The sequence below is a fragment of the Limulus polyphemus genome, unplaced genomic scaffold (genome assembly GCF_000517525.1).
Source record: "Limulus polyphemus unplaced genomic scaffold, Limulus_polyphemus-2.1.2 Scaffold3161, whole genome shotgun sequence".
NCBI classification, from domain to species: domain Eukaryota; kingdom Metazoa; phylum Arthropoda; class Merostomata; order Xiphosura; family Limulidae; genus Limulus; species Limulus polyphemus.
In genome coordinates, this window is record NW_013668771.1 from 76,187 (window position 1) to 92,474 (window position 16,288).

The 16,288-nt window shown below is 31.8% G+C and overlaps 1 protein-coding gene across 1 annotated transcript in view; it reads right to left on the bottom strand.

Annotated features, from left to right (window-relative positions):
- The window catches only part of LOC106468781 (cancer-related nucleoside-triphosphatase homolog), a 16,693-nt gene extending 1,932 nt beyond the window's left edge, over window positions 1–14,761 (bottom strand). Inside the window, exons 1-3 of the mRNA XM_013929222.2 lie at window positions 14,685–14,761; window positions 9,490–9,652; window positions 1,778–1,880 (exon numbers count right to left, since the gene is read on the bottom strand). Of these exons, the coding sequence (XP_013784676.1) occupies window positions 1,778–1,880; window positions 9,490–9,652; window positions 14,685–14,721 (303 nt within the window). The 5' untranslated portion in view covers window positions 14,722–14,761. The remainder of the gene's footprint in view (window positions 1–1,777; window positions 1,881–9,489; window positions 9,653–14,684) is intronic.
- Window positions 14,762–16,288: the final 1,527 nt, after the last annotated feature.

Genomic DNA, 16,288 nt, shown 5'->3' on the forward strand with positions numbered 1-16,288 from the left:
GTCTACATGTGCCGTTATATTTTAAGATCTGTGCAAGAATTCAGCTAACAGATGTTTCTGCATATAAAAGCTATCTTCAAGTTTTGTACACCAAAAAAAACTTTTCAACTTTACAATGAGTAAGATAGCCTTTAAACACTTAAGTAGCCAGAGTGATGGTGAGTACTGCCAGCCAGTTGCCTTTCTTTTGATTCCTTGTATTTTCATGACATTAATCAATTACTGCAATAATTCAAAAACAGTACTAATCAGAAACTCTACCTTCAGTTAAATTATTAATCTGCTCAGATCTAGCCTGTATATGTATGTGTGTGTATATTTAAATTATTAATCTGCCCAGCTCTAGCCTGTATATGTGTATTTAGATTAACCTGCTCAGCTCTAGCCTGTATGTGTGTGTGTATTTGATTTATTAATCTGCCCAGCTCTAGATTGTATGTGTGTGTATTTGATTTATTAATCTGCCCAGCTCTAGCCTGTATGTGTGTGTATTTGATTTATTAATCTGCCCAGCTCTAGCCTGTATGTGTGTGTATTTGATTTATTAATCTGCTCAGCTCTAGCCTATATGTGTGTGTATTTGATTTATTAATCTGCCCAGCTCTAGCCTGTATGTGTGTGTATTTGATTTATTAATCTGCCCAGCTCTAGCCTGTATTTGATTTATTAATCTGCTCAGCTCTAGCCTGTATGTGTGTGTGTGTGTGTACGTATTCAAATTGTCAATCTGCCCAGCTCTAGCCTGTACATGTATGTGTGTATGTTTTTAAATTATTAATCTGCCCAGCTCTAGCCTGCATATATATATGTGTGTGTGTGTATGCATTTTTCTCTGCAATAAACCAAATTTTTATATTTCTGGGAAAGGTTATATTACATACACTAAATATATTACAGGCCCTACTGGAGAGAAACTGTTTTTATAAGCTCCAGATTTAGTTGTAATGCACATAATATTATTTATGCATTAGCTTCTATTTGTCATAAGCAAATATATGTTAAAGGAACAAAAAATTTATGTTTGATAATAAATTTACACACCTCATGTCAGAAGTGCAAATAATAGCCCATTACCTGTTAACACATCAATAAGTGTATTATGGAAAAGTATCACCCTTTAGAACAGGCCTTGAGAAATATTTCCAGATCTAGGAGCCAGCCCAAAAACTCAGGAGCCAGGTGTGCCTAACCTAACTTTACTACTGTTTGTACTTGGAAATGGAGGCTACCCTTATCTCAGAAATTTAAGAGTAACTGCCTTCCCACAACTGGCTATAGACAGGGAAAAACAGTAGAAGCTGAGACATTGTGGGTGTAAACACTCAGCTTTGTACACCTATTTGACTTTCTATAACAACTGACTAGATTTACATCAGCATTTGGATTTTGTCTGATAGATGGTATATCCCCAACACATTTTGGTGCTATTATCACAGGCATTATCTGCTATAACAATAATATGTGGGACTTAAACTTCTAGTTCCCACATATTATTCATTTCAAATTTTAAACAACTAAATAAAAATATAGTGCTTTTTAATTATTTGAAACTACACTGTAAATTTTAAAAAACAGAATTCAACTTCACAATACTATTATAACAATTAATTTTACTGATTAAACAGCTCATCATAAAATATATACCACATGGAAAAGCAAGCGTGTGTGTGTGCTCGAGCATAATTTAGCATTAGTGAATGGTGAATTTGAAACTGGGATGTTTGTTATCTATATATTTTTATGTTAACATTTCTTTTACAGAGGTTTCTTTACTTACTCTAGATTGTAGAGCTGGAAGGGCCAATTTCTCAAAGGATGACAGTTCTACAACATATTGTCCAACTTTCGGGCCTTTTACTACTGAATCACAGACAAAATCACTAAAAGAGAGTCACATAAAACATATTAAAACATACTTTAAATATAATCTTAATGTCATGGTGTCTTAGATTGTATGCCATGCTCACCGGTTACCAAAAATAACTAGGAAACTTGACTGCAAACTCTTTATTGGAAGAAGACCACCTATAACCAATAAGATACAAGTATACAACACACAACTGGCAAATATAAAATACAGTAAGATTGATTTTTAGTCTCTATGTAAATACTAACTCTTTCTTTATGAAGTTAGTCAATTTGATCTACCTTGTATGTGTGAAAGTATGCGTACTATAACTCTGAATTTATTGAGTATATCTTTATGAAATTATGCAATCTTTTACTATACATTACAAATTAATGTATACAAAAAAAACGAGTTTTTAATAACGTATGTCTACTAAAGATTTGTCTGTGAATTTACAAATCCTTTACTCATTCAGTCTAAATTAAAAGTAATATTTATGCTAAGGATAAAAATACGTCTTTCCATCTTATGGTTTTAATATTTCATCTTCATAACTTCCAGAATCTCCTAAATGAATATGAAAACTTTTTTTTTGTGAAACTTTATACTTCATCTCTTATTTTCTCTACCATAACACTATCTGTAGCAAAATCATCAGTGTACAGTGAAATAATGTGTTCAAGAATATGAAATAAAATCAATGGTCCTTTATTTTTTATAGAATGATTTCACATTGTAACAGGCAATTACAATTATTTATCTCAGCAACCTTAGCTTCTAGCACTTTTACTTATGCCTTCTTTTAACTTTTTGGTTTTATTACTGTACTTTTGGACCACCATTCTGCTTGAAAAACAATAAATCACAGTGGCAAAGCTTGGGGGTAAACAAACAATCAGGTTACAGTCATGTGTGTACCATTAGCTCACATTAGTTTTTGCATCCAGTGATCTTGTGAAACTTTAAATTTCATTTAAAGTTTGTTACTTAACCTAAGAAGTTTCTAATTTTGATATTTCAGTTATCTTGTTAAAAAAATGTATAACAATAAATAGAAATATAGATTAAAAACAAGAAATTTCACACTTACTTTAGCATTCAGGCCACTTATGCTCAAATGTTGTGCTTTAGTAACCCTACTTTTTCCTCACTATTGGTTGTCTAATTAATATAGTTTTCCAATATGTACTTTAGAACATGATATATATATATATATATATATATATATATCAAGCATTAGAACAGAATGTCCCAAAACTACTATAATTTATCTGGCTTTCTAACTAAGCTATAAATAGGTTAAAAAATTCTGTTACTGCTAGAAGTAACAATTTTACTCAAAACAAATCACATTTTTCTAGTCAACTACTGTTTTTAACTGCCAAATATAAATAAACAATCTTAAGATTCCTGTATATAAGAATATGCTCTTTAAATTAGTTGTAAAAATGTCCATCAGACAAGTAGACATGATGTAAAAATTGTCTTGAAATGCATGAAAAGATGGGAAGGGCTTCTTTAGTAAGTAGGACAAATTTTATATTCTTGCTTGTAATTTTGTGTAGTTTGTGTTTCTAATTAGTTGTACACTCTGAAAGCTATATTATTGAAGATAAAACTCTAAATGGGGAGAATTCAGAGTCAAGATGTGTCAGGTGACACAGAGAAGTAACATTTGAGAATTGTTGTAAATATTTCTACTAGTCAAGTACAAAACAACCCTTGCTTCTCCAGTCTCAAACCTCTGGGGAAGTTGACATGAACAATTCCTCCTTGAACAGTGCAATCCCAGTGGTATGAGACCAAGTGGATACACCCCTCATTTGGGAAGGATGGGTAGTGTAGTACTATCCCACACCCCGTGACTCAAAACAAATCCAAGATCCATTTGGCTGGACCTAACTGCTGGGAATGGCTTGTTTCATAACTAACATAGTAGGGTGTCTTGTACAACTAAACTACCAGGTAACACCCCAACCCTACTTATAAAATGAGGGATGCATCCACTTGGTCTCTTACCAGTGGGATTGTATTTTCAAATGAGAAACTCTCTGTATCAGAGGCTTGGGACTGTGAAAGGAAGGATTCTCCAGTACTCCACTAGAAGAAATGTAAAAAGGAAAGGAACTTGCAAGGAGAACAAGGGAGATGTACATGGACCATTTCTATCATGCATAATCATTTGGAATTAGGTCCCACACTAAGATACTGTGCAATGGGTTACCACATCTAAAGACAGCAGGCACAAGTCAAATGTGAGGGCACACACACACCTGGTGCCAGCAGACAAACTGGGATGTGTAGAAAATACAGAGTCCCATGGATTGGTCATCCATCACTAAGAAGAGTATCCACTGGGTAGTGAGAAACTGCTTATCACGAACCAATGAAAGAAGAAGTTAAGTGAGACAAAGTGGTATTTGGTTGATAATGTCCCATCTTCATGGAAAAACAAAATATGGGAATAAAACCCAAGAGTGGGGTTAAAAAACTGTCCCATAGCATTTACCACAAGATGAAGAGCAGAGGTATAGGAAAAACCCTGAAAAAGCACCTGAAGAACTCAATATGTTGTAGCAGAGGGAGTACATCAGTGGGCAATAAGGAATAGCAGAATTCCCACAGGATCAAAGCTAAGCAATGGCTCCAGAAATAAATCTCCTCCAAAACCCATGATGACCAGCTTACAAGGAGGGAGGGCCATAGATAGTAACAAAAGGCCAAGAAACAGAAAACAGGGTAACCCTATGAGACCATATATGATGAGAAACCTGGTGGAAGCCCCATGGTCTCAAGAGGAAGAAACCAAAGTGAGAAGAGATGACTGCCAAAGCTGCATCAGCTCATGATATCAATGTAAAGACATACCCTCAAAATCACAGCACAAAGAAATAATGCAAGACACAGATCCTGGATAGGAGATTGAGGGAAGTGAAAGTAAGAAGAAAAAGCAATTTGACAATGTACACCCCAGAAGCAAACAAACCTAGTAACTGAGACAACACTGAAGAAATGTTGCTCCAGTAAAGCTAATAACATTGTGACTGAAAGCTTTTAAATGAATGTGAAGCATGAGAATGAACACAATTCTTAAGTTAGAGATGAAGATAAATAATGGGAAAAAGAAAAAATAAGGAAAAAGAGATTCCAAAACTAAAATAAAAAAAATTCAGGTGAATGAGGCTCAAGCAACAAGGGAGCCTGAAATTTAACAATAAAATTAGTGGAAAAAGAGAGAAAACAAAAGACATATCTGTATAATCCAAGCAATGAAGTAGGACTACCTGATCCATGCTAGAAAGGAGGAATAAGAAAATAATGCAGTCATAAAAACATTGGTAGTAAAACTAAAGATGGGGCATGCACAACTGAAGTAACAGAAGTAGGAGGTTGGGAATCCAGGATATGAGATCAGAATGGAGCCTTCCATGTGCTATACAATGGTAGTTATATCACTGACTACAAGTGTATTTAACTGCCATGAAATTATTTGATGACATCTGTGAAGGAGTATTAAATAACTTGAGAGATGTCAGAAATTGAGAATATGAAAGTATAATCAAGTTAATCCACAAAACCAATGTTGTGGTGGTCTATTTTTGTTTAAGTTAGAAAGAAAATGAGCCAGGTATTGTAATGACACAGAGACCTAATAATGAACTGAAAGAGTACTTGAAGAAACCTGTGTGTTGGATTAAACAACAGAATGAGTCTCAAAAGTACAAAATCAATTTAACCCTTCCATTAGGGCTGGATGGAATCCACCTAGCTTGTAACCACGAAAGTATCCATGAGAGTAATTACACTATGATTTTTCATAATGTAAGCACATCTTTACAAAATTTTACAGGTTATTGGTAAACATTACAAGGTTTTGTAATAAAATATCAGGTTATTAAATTAAATATTAAGATTTTTTTAATTAAAGATTTTCTTGTAAACCTTTTTCTTTCAGAATGTTGACTGTTCGAAATGCAAAGTAATTTTTATTTTAAAATTAAAAATACTTTAATGCAGAAGAACATTTTCATATTTCACATGCAAATTCTTTAAAATCCCCATATAATTATCAAATTTTTTGTTTAAAAAAATATATTTCATTTGTTATTTTCACTAGTGTATTTCTGTATGGGTTGGTTCAATATGTAACCTCAATAAAAGAAATTAGGAAAAATTTTAATTATGCTTTTTTTGTTCCAGAATGACTACAAATTATAACATAAAAACACAAAAGTTTAGTCTAACTAGCTTAAATTTCATAAAGTTATACATTTATATATATATATTTATCATTGCTATTATATTGACCTTCCAACCGTGCCTGGCTAACAATACAGAAGTTACGATGATGAGGCACATGTGCACTCGTGTTACCATATCCAATAATATATATAACTGACCTTTAGTCTTTACAAAGTGACCAGTCTTGGCTGTGTTTTAGTGAACTAGTGTTTTGTGAAATAGTTACATTTCAACTATTGTACATTATATATGTTTATACATTATTTCTATTTACAAATAAGCTCTTAAACTTATTTTTCTTAAAACATAGAACAGTAAATAAAGTAAATCAAACAATTATCTCTTTTAGTTACAAACTTTGTACTTGTTTGCCACTTGTCGTAGGTTGCTAAGTCTTATGTAATTTCCCAAGTGGAAGATGTAAAAAAAAAATTTTTTTTTTAGGTTTTATATATACATTTTAATTAACCAAAAAAATCATAAATTACTATATCAATACCATAAAGTTCCACTATAATTTATCAAGCATAGTAACTAAGCTGTACTTAGTTCTAAAAAAATATAAAATTTCAGCTCACTAAAGACTTACCTGATTGTTTGAAATCTTGTGTAAAAAGAATGAAATTAGCACAATAACATGTCAAAATGGCTGAGAAAACCACTAAAGAGATATTCTAAGCTTTTGATTGGACCATTTCCAAAAATGGAAAGAGGTAGGTGGAGGGGCAACTGTGTTTGATTCAGTACAGGAGCAACTTCGTAGGAAATAGAAAAGATAAGACATTCGTATTTTATATTCTAGCTTGTCAATATCGATAGTTAGAGTTCCTAATTTGTACAAAACTGTATATTTTGTATTTTGACATCACAAACATCTAATTTGAACTACTGCTGCATTCAACATACCACGTGACACATAAAAATTGATATTTAGTTGTGTATTTTAATATTTACTTTTAAATTAAGAAATTAACTCATTTATAATACTAAAATTTGAATTACAATTTACAATTTCATACCAAAGTTATTGACATAGATTCATAAAATAGTAGTTCAATAAAATTTGAATGCAAGTCTATTAACAAATGCGATGACATTGCCTTTGACACGTGACCCGCTGAGGTTAGGTTAAAAAAATCAAATAGAAGATAATTGGAATGAAAGATCTAACTGATAATATTAAAATTTAGAATTGTTCTTTCATATAATCAAGAAAATTAAGGAAAGAAAGATTACAAAACAAATAATAATGAAAGGTTAAAATAATAAGCACCAGAAAAAAAAAAAACAGATCTGGAGACCAGCAGTCTATAAGAAAGAATGAGCCCATGTTCCCATGCTAGTGTTCATGGAGATTACTACACATGGAGGATGTATCATCCTTCTACTGGTAGAGGGTTATAGTCTAATGATGGTTACATCATGGGCTGGTACAATACATATTCACATGTGTAGGGGCAGGAGCTTTGTTCAAGGCTTGTGGTATGCCCAGGAAATTACATAGCAGTGTGCTCTACGTAGTACCTCTTGGTGGTACAGAGAGGTGAGTGGTGTTTTTGAATTAAATCTTGGATAATACAAAAATTTGAATTATAAACTTCGTTTTAATCCCATAACTATTAATATATATTGATAATAAAGTTGTTTAATTAAATTTTGAATGTAACACTGTAAAATATCTTAACATGCACACTTTGACCCCTGTAAGAAAAGAGTTAAATTATACACTTCTAATTCTTCTTCTACTGATGGTTTAGCTTAATTCCTACTGCCATATTACAAGACTGGATTCTTTGCTTATTCTTGTTTTAACAGATCCCAAGAATGCAAACAACTGACACTTTTACTTAAGTAAGTAAAGTATTTAAATTAAGTACATTATGCTAATATAATAATAGGTAGGCAAACAACAATTTATAAGCATAAGTAAGAATTTGTTTCAACAGAACATTGGTCTGTCTTTTTCAGGTATAATCAGTACTAAACATTATAAAATTTATATATTGTCTTTGTAATGATATTGTTATGTATCTGCTTCTTTGATAATTTCCCGTAGAACTTCTTTCAGAAAAACTTCAGCAATACAAGTCCTTCCTTAAATAAAACTAGTTTATTCTTTCTCATTACAAACTTTGTAATACACTTAATTTCCACAGTCACTTTAGACATAACTACTTTTGATAAACACACGCTATAATTCACAGCGATTCACACAATTTCCTTACGGTGACTAGTGCTCACTTCTCTCGATTATCTCTCTTCAATCTATCTCCAGCTTATATACTAAAAAAGAGGGCGTCTGGCAAATGCCGGGACATTCGTGACGTAGCCCGCTAAGTCACGATCCTTCTAGAAATTCCAGGCGCATGCTCCCAGCATTTCCTGACTTCCTCCATCGTAACAATATATAAACCTTGGTATTGCTTGGTATTGATGATACCTGAAGAAGACAGACCAATGTTCTGTCAAAACATGTAGTATGTTCAACCCAAAAACAAATTCTTACTTATGCTTATAAGTCATTGTTTACCTACCTATAACTGACATTGTTACCTTATTTCAATTAAATATTTTTGGTTTTGATGTTACTGGTTTTGAGTTTTCAACTAACAATATCATTTACTAGAAGAAACCAACAAAACATTAGCTGTCAAATTAATATTTTTAATGCAAAAAGTATTTCTTTAAATGCAAGACTTGTAAAATAATACAAAAAAAATGTAATTGCAGACACAGAAATATGCAAGTCCACTTGTATTTAGGTCGTACTTTACAAAACCTTAACTAATGTTAGGCCTTAGTTTGATAAAAAGATAAATGAACACTGTATCGTGTACATTTTTTACATTAGCTTAGTTAAGACTAAATTATACTGTACTTGATACTATCTATAAATAAACTTATTATGTTATTCTAGGACCTAACATCAGACCTTTTTGAAAACTCCAAGCTTTAATGTTATTGTACTAAATGGTTAATAATAAATATTTACATCTATCTTTTTTTATTGTTCCTTTATTTTAAATTGTTCAGCTCTCTGCCTCAGGCAGGAAGATATTTTCACTGTTTTTCTGGGTAAAATTCCTATTGCACATGCTTATAAGGCATACTGACAGCAGTATTATAGTATGACAAGATTTCAGTATCTGTGATTAGAATTACTTTGTATTACTCTAAAAATCCTGTATTTAAAGAAGTACTGTTGCAATAAAGACACTAATCTGATCACAAATGTCTTGCGGATCTCTGCTAGTCTATTATAATAATAATACTCAGTTTTGTCTGTCATGATAATGTACGTGCAACTTACTACCTAAATATGCACGAGAACATGTCATTTCCATAACAGATACACAAAGAAACTGTATATCTAATTAGGAGAATAATTTCTATCTTACCTGACTCTGGCTAATGGCCCTCTTTCTCCATTTAAACACACCACATCAAAACCAATTCTCCTACCTCCTTGCCGCACTTCTTCAGTGTAAAAACCTTGTGGCAGTAGGCCAGATTTCTTTAAATTTTCACAAACTCTCTGTACTATAGTTGTCTTACCAATTCCTTAGACAAATTAAAAATATATAAAATGTTAAAAAAATTACACATTCAATAAACCCATAATGTATTGTATTCAAAGTATAATCAGTCTAACAATAGGACTTTCTCTAAAAAATTACTGTTAGTATTATTTAATGCCAGTTATTGAAACCAAATAAAAGATGTGAGATTGAAGGACGTAAAAGCAAGTCGAGCCATTCAACTCATCAAAGTTACTCATTTATTACCTAAGCCTACTCTTTCAATATTTTCTCTCATACTGAAATCATATTCTAGAAGTTCTCTGCATCCTTTCTAGCGTTTCAAAACCTTCCTACAACAAACATTATTCTACATTCTAATTCACTAGTTATATGCACAAAACCATTACTTTTATTTAAGCTCACATTTTTTATCAATCTCACCTAAGTTTCACAGCTCTTCTCACTATATTTAAAAATTTGGTCCATCAGTGACATAGTACTGAATAATAATTATAATGGTCCAAGAAAATAAACCCTTCAGACTTCGCTTGTAACATTCTACTAATCAGAATAAAGCCTATTAACACCATCTACTTTATACCATTAAGCCAATGTATTTACCTTTTTTCACCAATATCATATGTAAGCACGTCTAATAAATTTGGCATGTTTCTTCATAGACTTTTTTTGGAAATTCAAATGCAAAATATCAACAGAAGTGCTCTCATCTAAACCAGTGAGTGAAAAGAATTTGTGATATTCAAATTTCTAAAACCACATTGAAAGCTATTTTATTAAATTCTAGTTTCAAGATATTTTTTTAAATAATTTCTTTTAGTAGGTTCCCAACACCATGTTTATGTTGTATAAAACTGTGACGTGGACTCAATTTTAGAATACTGTATATAGTTTAGGCTATTTTATATACGTAAAATAGAGTACAGGCTTCTAGAATGTTACCTGGATATCATGAGAAATAGGAATTACGAAAAAAAGGCTTAAAAGTTTTGGATTTGTTTTCTCTGTACAGTTGAAAACTACAGGTGACCTGACTCAGGTGTTTAAAATAGAATTGGTTAAGCAGCTTACAAAGTAGAATGGAGGTTGGTTGGCATTTTATGGCACAAAGCAACTAGGCTATCTGCACCAGAATGAAGAAGAGAAAATAAAAAGTGACTTGGAGTAAAGTTTAAACTTTGGAAGCCCAAATCCAGACTTGTTTCTTGATAAGATGATTTCTGCATTGAGTTACAAGCTAAAGGAATGGTTTACCTAATGAAGTGGTATGTACTCTTAGTTATTGTTATAATGGGTATTTGGGCAATTCAATCATTTTGCCAAATATCTGGTTTTGCCTGATTAATACTTATTCAACTGCCAAATGGTTGAAATTTTCATATTTAACAGGAGAAATATAGCGGGAAGTTCTAAATAACAAACTAGCATACAGAAAATCAATTATTAACTTTATTAATGTAAAACAGTACTAATACATATATATCTCATGAAGCCTATAATTTACTGAAGGCTCATTGCAATGTACAAACTTTCTTATTACAATTTTTCTCATATACTCAGTAGCATTTCCCACTCATATATTCTTGTTTGCTACTTAACAATTAAAAAGTTTGATATTGTGATGTGAAACATGTTCCTGCTCCACATTTTGTGGAAGCAATCTGGTTTCTCTTTGCCTCATAAATGTTTCCAGCTTTCACTACTGGCTGAGCTCACAGGGAAATGTGTCTGTTCAATTTCCAACCTAATAATAGATGGTATGGTCATTTTAAAATTGGTACAGTAAATAAAAATTGCAATAGTGATAGTAACTTATTTATCACAACTTGGAAGATACAATAAGATTGGGAGAGTTCAAGAGAGGACTCGATGAATATTGAGATAGCCATGATGAGCCAAAAGGCCCCTTGTTATCCATCAAATGTTATGTTACATTATACCGTTAATTATATAGATGACTAAAGATATTCTAGTTTAGAAATTCTAAAATGAGTTTAGCATTTCCTAAATTAGGCTACTACAATAATAAATTGGCAAACAATGATTTATAAGCACATTAAAAATTATTTAGAGAACAGGTGTTGATGCTAATGATGAGGAGTCATCTTTGTCACCTCCACTTTCTCTATCTTCAACCACACTTTTGTTAACTATTACTATGTTCATACTTACATACCTTTTCCTCTATTGGTGAATTCAGCTTACTCTTGAGTTTGGATATGCATTATGCCAGCTAATACCCATTATAGTTAAAAAAGTAACATTATTTTCACAGTGAAACAAAATGACTGACACTGAGTGTGAGATTTTTATTGTAATAATTACTGAACATACCCAAATGTAAATTATTGTAAATAGGGTGATCAGATGTTTTGTCGATAGCTAATAGTTGTCCTATCTGAATTGTAATCTCATTACTGGTAGCTAATGAAAGTATAGATGAAAATCAAAGACTGATATGCAAAATGCTTGTGAGCTTAAAGAACAGATTGTCACATGACAGATGAGTGAAGATTGAAAATTTATTTAAATGTTTCTTTTTGAAATTAAACCTTAGATAATATAAGTATTTGAATTATAAACTATATTTTAATGCAAATATCATTGACAAAGATTGCTAATAAAGCTGTTTAATTAAATTTTGAATGTAACTCTGCAAAAAAAGGTTATGTCATGTACACTTTGACCTGCCTAAATGCATAGGATTAACATGTAAGAATGAGCAGATTGACTAGTTCATTGTGGGATCAGTTAAATAATAAAAGAGAGCTTTTGGGGATGGATGATCCACATTTCAAAAGTATAAGGGTTGGCTTGTTTGCAAGAGCTATTAACTCAACTGTAAGGCAGCTTTAGACTGAGGTTAGGCAGTTGTGAGGGCCAGGATAAACTAAATGTAGAAAAATAAAGATGTATAGAAAAGTGTAGTACTAAAGTAGTTTTAAGGGAATGCTCAACTGGAACCATTGTAATGCAAGAAGTATATAAAATTAAATTACATTAGAGCAGTAGTTAGAACAGAGAATTTTGCTATAATAGGAATAACTGAAACTTGGTTAAATTTAGACAATTTTGATGACAGAAATTTCTTTGAAATACAGGGTTATAGGTAATTTGATAGGGATAGAGTATTAAAAAATGGGAGGAGTTGGCTTTATATGTAAAATGTGAATCAAATCCTATTGAATTTGAGAATATCAAAGATTATAGAAAGATTGAATCTATCTAGCTTTTTGTTAGCAAATAAAACGGGAGAAGATTTTTAGTTGAAATTTATACATACCACCAGATTTTAGCTATTAATGAGGTCATTATTATGGGGGGATTTAATTTCAGGCATACAGATTGAGAAATGTTAAAGTCAAGTCATGAGGGAACATTCAGGATGCATTTTCTTTACCCCTGGTTAAGGAACATACTGGGAACAATGCTATTTTACATTTATTGTAACTTTCTAATATAGAAATGGTTGACAGGATGGAGACTGGGGAACATCTTGGTGCAAATTATCATTTCTCAATTAGGTTTGATGTTTTACTGCATATGGAGATGAAAAATAGAGATTTTGGTTTAAAATTTCAAAAAAGCTAATTTTGAAGGAACTAAGAACAATAATTATCAGTTGTGAATTGGGAAACTGAATTAATTGGAGAGGCTAATCATATGTGAAAAATATTTTGAAGTAAATTCTTAAATATTCAAAATAGACACTTTCCTTACAGACAAAAAAAGGATGGTTGCAAGTAAAAATTGAGGTAGGCTCACAAACAATATATAAAACAAGATTAAAGTAAAGCATTATAAATTTAAAAAGTTTAAATTGACTGCTATGATAGGAGACTTAAAGGATTATAGATGATCAAGAGGTTATATCAAACAAGAAATACAAAGTTTATATGAAAATATAAGAAATAACAGTAACAAGTTCTATATATATATATACATTATGGGTTTGATTGGAGTAGAATCTTTGAAGGATAACCATTATGAGATGATTAGGTTATCTAATTTTATTCCTCCAAATTTTTCAAATGCAAATATTTGTCATCCTGAACAACTGCTAGATGGAAAGATCAAACAAGATAATCAGGTTAATTCTGAGCTTGTTAAGAAAAAAATTATAATTTTAAAGAATGGTACATACCCTTTACCTGATATCTACCCAAGGGTTTAAAAAAGTTTAAGGATTGGATATGTGAGCCACTTGCTACTATTTTTTGCAAGTCATTGACTAGTGAACAGGTGCCAGAGGTCACCAGTTAAGCCACATTTGGAATACTGTGTTTAGTCTTGGGTTCCTTACCTTAGAAAGGACTTTAAATTGTTGGAAAGAGCTCATACGATAGCTACTACAATAATATGTGGGATGGAAAAGTTGTCACACAATTACAGATTAAGATCTCTGAAATTGTGATTGAGGTTTTTTTTATGACAGTTAAGGAAATTAATGGGTCTGGTGTGTCATCATCTTTCATACTTAATGGTGAGAATGGTAGGATTAGGGGACATATAAATTTTAGCAAGGTAGGAGTCATCTTCAATTAAAACAGTTTTACTTTTTTTTTAACAGAGTGGTTAGCTTTTGGAAAGGTTGCCTTCAGATGTAGTTGATGTAGTGTCAATATTACTATTAGCGAACGTGTAATCTTTCTCATAAAATAAGTACAACTTAAAGTTAAACTTCACTCAGTAGTAATTTGTATTATTACAACGTATCAGTATCAGTCAGTAAAACTAAAACTGCTAGTAAAATACTCAGTAATAAAATGATAAAAACCCTAAAACCCTAGCGCTTTCGTGGTGGACCTTTCTTCTTCAATGACAAACTGGGAGTAGGAACGTGACTCAATATTACTATTAGTAGTACTAGTACTCAGTAGTACTACGAACGACGTTAGTTTCAGTTTCATTCAGTGTCGATAAAATCATAATTTCCAACTTATTTATTTATGCAAATTTAGACGATTTGAAAATAAATATATAAATTATACTACGATATAAATTTAAATTGACATGCAACGGTTATTCCTAACCAGACAAAATAAAACACATACCCGGGATGCCAGTTAAAAGTATGTGCTTCCCCGCCATTTTAGTTCTCTAGCGGCTGATATTAGAATCTGGAATAGCTTGTTTAAATAAAATTGTTATATAAATATGTTTGTAATTAAGCAGAAAAGTACATAATGGGCAACCTGAGCTGTGCCCACCACTGATATTAAAACCTGTTTTGGTTTTTTGTTGTTGTAGTTGTTGTTTTTGCGTTATAAACCGTCAAACCACTGGTGGTGGTTATAAAAAGGTTCATAGAATAGCCTCACAAACATCTCAAGAAAAAAAATGTATTAAACATTTTTCCATCGTAATAATACAAGTGAAGATTATTAGCATATATTATAGACTTAAATTATTTTCTTCTATTCTATTGTTACCTTTGTTTATCTAAATTTCTGATTCCATGAACTAACACAGACAACTGTCGTTTTTCCAACTCATTAAAACGTACGGTTATATCTTCTTAACCAACAAGCATCTTTTTTTGAGAAAAAGCGGATTTCTTGACTATCAGAGATATCATCATGAAATATTAACTTCTAATTTCCACTTAACTTCGGATCTAATGTTAGTGTTAATTAATTTCAAAAATTTGCTCAAATGTTGTCACCACACGACAAATCCGAACTTGGAAAATATCAAAAACACTATCGGAGATTAAAAACCTTTGGCAATATATTATATGTCACTCATATATTTTTTAAAGTTTTATTTGTTAATATCTTTGGAATATGGCTAAGAGTATAAATAAACATATTTCTATCCTCAGTCATTACATTGGCCAGGTGGTTAGGGCGCTTGACTCTGAAGGTCTCGAGTTCGAATCCCCGTCCCACCAAAGATGCTCGCCCTTTCAGCCATGGGGACGTTATAACGTGACGGTCATTCCTGCTATTCGTTGGCAAAATACTAGGCCAAAAGTTGACGGTGGGTGGTGATAACTAGCAGTCTTCCCTCTGGTCTTACACTGTAGATAGCCCTCGTGTAGCTTTGCGCGAAATTCAAAACAAACCAAACCAGTCATATTCCAAATGCAGCTCTTCACATCAAAAAATCGGGGAGTATTGAAGATTTAGAGGACCATAATTCATTAGTAAACTTACGGAGATGATTTTTGTAATAGTTATTTGTAGCAACTTTTCTTCTCATTTTAGTCTGAATATCATTTACTACATCAAATAAGAATGTTCAAATATCTTGAAATAGTTTTATTGGCATAAACATTTCAAACTCAATAAACAAAGCACATGAAAATTATAGATTTCTGTGCAGTTTATGTCTACTACTAATAACATAAGAATAAACTAAAAACTTTGAAACTAACATGTCCTTTGAACTTGTGTTCTTAATGCGATAAACTTAAAACGTTAGAAACTAACAGTAGTTTTAGATAAATACGCACAAAAAACAATCAATACTACAAAAAAATAGAAGTATATCATGTTCATAATGGGTATGTGAATTTTTTGTACATGAATTTTATCAAACAGAATTCAGTTATCATCGTATTTCTTTGTTTACATCATATGTTTAATACTTGTTTGTATTGTTGCGTCATCGAGATCACGTGACAATTCTCACGCTCTCTTGTTTCTAGAACTAT